The sequence below is a fragment of the Fusarium keratoplasticum genome, chromosome 3 (assembly GCF_025433545.1).
Source record: "Fusarium keratoplasticum isolate Fu6.1 chromosome 3, whole genome shotgun sequence".
In the NCBI taxonomy this organism is placed as follows: domain Eukaryota; kingdom Fungi; phylum Ascomycota; class Sordariomycetes; order Hypocreales; family Nectriaceae; genus Fusarium; species Fusarium keratoplasticum.
In genome coordinates, this window is record NC_070531.1 from 967,308 (window position 1) to 973,818 (window position 6,511).

The following is a 6,511-nucleotide window of genomic DNA, read 5'->3' on the forward strand; positions in this document are numbered from 1 at the left end:
AGTCAAACAATCGCATACACACCCCAACGCCTCGCAAATGATAACAAACGAGTCGATGAAAAAACAAACCAAAACGCCTAGTGCCGGCTCAATCCTTCCCACATTGGATGATAAACCACACGCATGTCTCGCGACAATTCCCTCTTTAGTCCAAACAAAAACAGGCCCGTAAACAGACAGGTTGGCTGATTCAACAATGAACTTGTACCCCAAAAAACGACCATTCAGTAGATGGTCAGCCTCTTCTTGCGTCCTGCGACAGCAGCAGTAGGGATAGCGTTGGGCTTTCTCGCATCCTGCACATTCGGAGCCTCGCGCATCCCAGACAAGGCTCGTCTGTCGTTCTTTCGTGGCAGGCTACTCAAGATCTTTCCCATGAGGGTCTGGTCTTCCATTCGACCTCCTTTGGGAAGCAGTCCGGGCTTCCCCATCCGACGGGCGTATGTTTGCTGCCAATCTCGCAGCGAACGACGAGCCTCATTCGTCGAGCAGAGGCAGTCAAGATGTCGGAAAATTCGGATACATCGAGCGTCTTCATCATCTTCGAGAGATTCTTCTGGCTTTGACGACGTCAAAGCAGTCAGCGCCGATGTGGTTGTGGAGTGCGAGAGATGGGTTGGTCGATAATTAGCAGCGGCACGGTCAGGCTTGATGGTTTGCTTCTGAGGAGGCTCAGAGGGAGGCAAAAAGGGCAAAGCTGCCATGTCTCTCTCAAATTCTTCGGCTGCGAAACGATCGTTGAGGGAAACGAAGCGACCAGACCAGTACTCTGATGGCTGCGCCGTGCTAACCTTTCGAGGATCAGGGGGTTCCTGGTTCTCAAGAGTGCTCGAGCCGCTGGATCGACGGGAGAGAGACGCCAAGGAGGGTCGTGGCAAGCGAAGACGCGAGGAGCTCGAGGTGAAGATTTTGATCGACATGGACGATGATGAAGATACTTGACGGGATTGGTCGCCGGGAGGACGAATACCGGCCGGTCTTGCGTTCAATGACGGCTTGGAGATGGAGTTCTTGAGCTCGCTCAGAGCATTCATAGTCCGAGACTTGGGAAGGCGACTCTTCGCTGGCTTGGAGCTCTCCTTCAGGGGAGGCGAGTCCTCATGGCCCGGAGGAGGGACGTTCTCATCCTGGACGATCGTTTCGAGACTCGGGAAGCCGCTATAGCTCGAGCTTGTCATCAACGAGCCATTGGAAGTCTGTCGCAAAGACAAAAGACTTGGAGGAGAGTTCCTCGATGAGGGTATTCTGGATGTCCTTGTGGCGTTGAAGGCCGACTTGGCAACAGTCGGGGGACTGGCCAGGGACCCGTGGTCAGAGAAGCCGGCCGAAATGCGTCTCGCAGCCTTTTTCGCTTCGACGTCGTCATTGTCGCAGAAGATCTCGTCGGAGGTACAGTCCTTGATGCCGGGGACAATCATAAAGTTCTCGCTGCGAGTGAGATCGGGGCCGCGAGAGTTCTTGATGGGGCCAATTGGTGCTGAGATGGTCGGGCGCTTCTTCTTGACTCTGACCAGGACCTTGGCCGGGGTTGACAGTCGTGGTCGAGATGCCATTCTGCTCTCTAGTCCAGCTCGAAAGGACTCCATGGCGTTGGACGTGGAATGTCGAGTTGACTTGTTGGCAATCTAGCTGAGCTTCAGTTGCGGGATGGCGCTGAGACGATCTCTTAGTTGTCGAGAGACCCGGTCAACAAGCAAAAGCAGCCGTCTCAACTAATCGACGACCTGAAAGTTGACAACACGAGCCAGCACAGGGAACGCACCCGAGACAGTGCCACCAACCACGAGGAGCAGCCGCGAGGCCATCCGCATGCGATCACCCAACTCGGCAACGTCTCGGCGCTGTTTCCGCAAGCGTCTCTTGCTCGGAGATGCAGAGCTAACAAGTCTTGAACCGATCCGAAATAAAAAGTCCAAGGCAACGCAGGCGATGCAGGCGACTGCGACCGACGAGTGTTCAATGTAGCGGCGGAAATGGTCGGCCAAGTTCTAGTTGAGCTCCGGCTTGTGAGAGGCGTTGACCATGATGCTCGAAAGCATCTACAAGCCGCGGGTCGAGGGTTGATCGTGATGGGCGCAGATGGGATATTTTTGCAATGTTTTTCTGGAGATTTTTTTTCGTCGTGGTCGGTTTTGTTATTGTTTGTTGTTGTTGTCGATGGTTGGCAGTGCGAGGAGGTTTGCCAGCTGGCGGACACTCAAAAACGGTCCCGGCACCAACAACGAAAAAAAATGAGGAAGGAGCGACAAATAGCGTCATCCCCTTCTTTCTGCTCAAATTCTACCTATCAGATTTCTATCCGCCGTTTCCATTGGATGTCATGATAAAACAATCGTTGCCTCGTTAATTCCGTGTGATATCCTCTACATCGAGTGCCAGGCCGCCATGTCTATCGCCGCCCCCGATTCCACGAAAACCGACTCTAGTGAATCCTGTTTTAGATTCGTCCGTTGGTCTCCCCGTTGACTGCGTTGCCGTTGCACGACTCGTCCTCCCATCCGTCTATCGTAAACTCAAACTTGAGATCGCCCTCCCCACGAGGCACCGCGTGGCCGTTGCCATCCCAGAGCGCCCTCTCGACCAGCGTCACCTTGCCTTCCCAGTCGACCAATACGACTGTCTGTCTCTGCGTTCCGTACATTCCCGTCTCGAAGCCCATGATGGTGCTGGTGGATGGGTCCGGTCGGCCTTCGACCATGAGCTCCTCTGCTGCCACTTGGTCGTCTGACGCCCACTCACCAGCTCCCTTTGACATGGCCTCTTCCATCGCTTTCCGATGTTTTTCGTCGCCGATAAGTGGGATAAAGATGCTGTGCTTGAGTTGGCTGATGTACTCGACGAGACTGGCATTCTCGTCCTGCGGCAGCGTGTCGCTGTCGAGAATAGTAAAGAGGCTCGCGATAAAGTCATCCTCACTCGATCCCTTGGAGACGGCTTCATCGATAGCTTCTCGCAGCATTCTTTTTCCGTCGGCAATCTTGGGCCACTCATCCCGCTTTCCTGTGTCGTCGAAAGCCGTGTTGCTCAAGCCCCAGATCTCACCGCGCTCTTTGCCCACGATAGGCACCTCCTCGACGTTGCCCGCCCGGTTACTGACGATGGCAATGCCCTCGCTCTTCTTCCTCAGCTTTCCGCACACCATGGAGAAGCCTCCGACGCCCTTGACGCCGTCGTCCTTGACCAGATTGTGGACGCTATCCTTGATGCTCTCCTCAGGTGGGGCTCCCAGCCAGGCGGTAACCATACCGCCTCGGCTCTTGACGGCGTGGATGGGGTGCTTCACATCCTCGATGTTGGTCTCGCGGTAGTTGGTGAGCACGGCCAAAAGCCCATCCTTGGTGATTCCCATCCACGTTCCCTTTTCCGCTCGCTGAAGGTCTCGCGCAGACAAGACGGGACGGCCAGACGTGGCGTGGGTCCACCAGCTCGGGCGTGAAGTTGGGCGGAGGATGTACTCATCCCGATTGTCGATGGCGATCAGCGCATAATCAGGATGCGCGGTAGTGAATAGAACGATGCACATGATTTCAGATGTGTGTGTCTATTCGGTCGTAGTTCCTTTGGTGTTTGCTTTTTTGATGTTTCCCTAGTTCTTCGGGTCCTCGGCTATGTTGTAGAAGTGACGTTCTGTTAACCTTTTGGCGAATGTGGCGATCAGGCACCTGACACAGTGGGGGGAATTGGTCTTTTAAAGATGACGTCCCCCAAAGAAATCAGCCTTATTCATGCCTTGGATTGGGTCTCGACTGGGGTGAGTAAAACACGAGATCTGTCTGTCGGCCCATATATCATTCAAAGAACGTGTGTTCGGATCGAGCGAGAGCGGCGACCGGGACCTCGGCACCCACGCATTTCTGTCAGACTTGGTCATCTTTGCCATTGCCATGCCCGATGAATTGCATGATCTGATGTTACAATCCGGCTTCGGGCGGCTTCCGGGGGGCTTCCACATGTTGCGGGGGACGGTGTGGGATTGCCGCGCCACTACGGTCGCACTTTGGGAATGGTGAGCAAAAGTGGGAACGATGATGAATACTCGCTCATGTTTCTATGATGAGCAAGAAGACAGGAGCAGGATTTTCTGTTCGTTGCTTGTAATTCAAGAGCTTCATTTTTAGGCTTAACCCCATCGAAAATGCCATGATGCCAGTCCTCATGATGTGTGCACGCTCTCACTCTTTGGTACGGTCGCACATCAGGCACACTTAGCCAGAGTCCAATCCTCCTCCTCCCTACTCCGTACTGATACCCAACAACCTGTCTTGGATCAAAAGAAATCTAGTTAGGTGAATTGCACATAAAGGACTCATACAGTTTGACTATTCAAAAACATATTTCATTATGGCAAGCTGCAAACACAAGGTGCCAGGCGGCCATTTGGGTGCTTGGAAAAACAAGATTCCATATCAGCGGCTCGCAAAAGCTTCATGAGCTTGTGGAGAAAGAGCACATCATCAAATTGAAAATAAGGATTGACTCTTACTTGGTTAATCTTCTTTCCTGGCGTGTATTGATGGTTGCTCTTTGGTTGCTCAAAGGGCTGGCATTTTTTTAGCTGGGATCTGATGGTGAGCGAGAAGGAATTTCAAACGCGTGAGGCACCATGGCGAAGAGGACATGACCGAATATCGCGCGTCAGAGCATCAATTTAGTCTAGGATATTGAACGTGATCTATGAAGATGAGAACTTTGCCTTTTCCACTGAGGAATGTGGCCTCTTGACGATGACCATCCATGTGTATGTGATGGTGTCACGGACCTTCTGTCAAGCGAAAGCAGTCCAAGATTCATGAATAAAAAGAAAACTAACTGGAACCAGCAGAGAAGAGAAATTTCAGGAAACTAAAGTATTAAAATAGACCAAAACATGTCTCGTCCCAAGTTTTATAGGCTTTGGGAGGAGAGAGGCATGGGAGATCGAGGTCACAGATAAAAGTTGAGGCAACAAGGCACAGAGTTATAAGAGGACAAGAGTGAAAAGGAAAAAAAGAAGAAGAAAAGATATATCAAGACCAGCTAACGAACTTGCATCAAACTAGGAAATGGTGCACCAAAATTGGTTCCCTTCTAAAGGATCAGCTCTGATAAGCGATCTGTTTCCCGGGGACATGAATCATCTTCCACTGGACTGGCCAGTTGAAATCAATGGAGAAGTAATAACAACCAATGACCAAACTCATGTCTAAAGGACAATTTCGTCCATCAAACAACCTCTACTCTAATATACAATGTTTTCCCAAAGAATACTTTGACCGGTGATTTAACCTCAACTCCAAACCAAGAACAGAACCAAGAATGAAACCAAAAACTTTTTCTTCGAGTGAGATTACCATCACTCGGTCAACCAACACCAAAACTTTTGGACTCCAACACCCAAACTCCCACACAAGATTAAACCATCGACAAAAACTCATGAGATATCCCCTTAATGGGAAGGAGAGTCCAGAGCAGGGTGGCGTCGAGGTCGGGGCTGGGCTCGACCATGCTCCTTGTGGCTGCATCCCCGATGGGACTTGAGGCAGGCCAGGCAGGAGTAGGTGTTCACCGCCACGTTGGTTGGGCTGCTGCTCACCATGCAAGCCTTGCCAGTGCCAGCGCATGGCTTGCATGGCTGGCGAGCTGGCTCAGAGCCACCAGCAGCCTCCAGAATGTGGGTCTTCCGGTGGTCTGCAATGTTCTTTGACGAGAACATGCGGACGCAGCCGTTGACACCACACTCAACCATGCGTGGACGGGCCCGTCGAAGGACGGGGGCGGAGGCGTGAGCGGGAGCAGCATCGGGGGCGGGGGCAGGGGCAGGAACGGGCACGGAACGGCGGCGAGGGGAACCCAAAGAATAACGACCCCTATTGGGGCGCTCGGAGGGACAAGCACGAAGACCCCTAGATTGAGGGGAAGGAGTCCCGGGTGGACTGTCGTCCAAGGGGTAGTGCTCGTCGACGTATTCCTGCGAGCGTCTCCGGAGCCAAGAGTCGTTGGAAGGGTCGTAGGCCCCCCTTCTCCCAGCCATCACCGCGGCGTCCCTCCTTGCGACGGCGGCGTCGGCCAAGACAAAAAGGTCGTTGTCCCTTTCGGCCCAGAGGTCACGTCCTTCTGGTTGGACGGGGTTGAGGATGGAGACTGGTCGGCCGTTCTGCATAACGTCGAAGCGGTCACAAGAAGGTCGGGAGTCCATTTCTTCAGAGGAGGAAGTTGAAGAAGAAGAAGAGTAGAGGTGTTGCTCTGATGTCAGAGGGCAGTCGAGGTTGAGGAGGTCGAGTTGTCTTGATATCAGAAGTGAAGTAAAGTAGATATCAGATCAATGAGTGATCTGAATATCAAAAGGTTGATTTGTCTTGATATCAGAAGTCAAGTGACCAAGATATCAGAAGTCGAGTGAAGTTGATAGCAGAAGTTGGGTGATCTGGATATCAGAAGTTGGGTGAAGTGGATAGTAGAAGTTGAGTGGTTTAGATATCAGAAAGCTGGATGGTCGTAATCGAGATTTCTGATGGCTGAGAGAAGAGAAGAA

General features: G+C 52.3%; 3 protein-coding genes across 3 annotated transcripts; all 3 read right to left on the minus strand.

Annotated features, from left to right (window-relative positions):
• Nucleotides 1-224: 224 nt before the first annotated feature.
• On the minus strand, nucleotides 225-1,586 carry NCS57_00370100 (uncharacterized protein; the record flags this gene model as incomplete). The annotated part of the gene is made up of 1 exon (XM_053053686.1): nucleotides 225-1,586. One exon carries the CDS (start codon nucleotides 1,584-1,586, stop codon nucleotides 225-227), a length of 1,362 nt encoding a protein of 453 aa, XP_052915846.1.
• Nucleotides 1,587-2,437: 851 nt separating this feature from the next.
• NCS57_00370200 (uncharacterized protein) lies at nucleotides 2,438-3,523 on the minus strand (the record flags this gene model as incomplete). Its single annotated transcript, XM_053053687.1, has 1 exon — nucleotides 2,438-3,523. One exon carries the CDS (start codon nucleotides 3,521-3,523, stop codon nucleotides 2,438-2,440), a length of 1,086 nt encoding a protein of 361 aa, XP_052915847.1.
• A 1,902-nt stretch (nucleotides 3,524-5,425) lies between these two features.
• On the minus strand, nucleotides 5,426-6,175 carry NCS57_00370300 (uncharacterized protein; the record flags this gene model as incomplete). The annotated part of the gene is made up of 1 exon (XM_053053688.1): nucleotides 5,426-6,175. One exon carries the CDS (start codon nucleotides 6,173-6,175, stop codon nucleotides 5,426-5,428), a length of 750 nt encoding a protein of 249 aa, XP_052915848.1.
• Nucleotides 6,176-6,511: the final 336 nt, after the last annotated feature.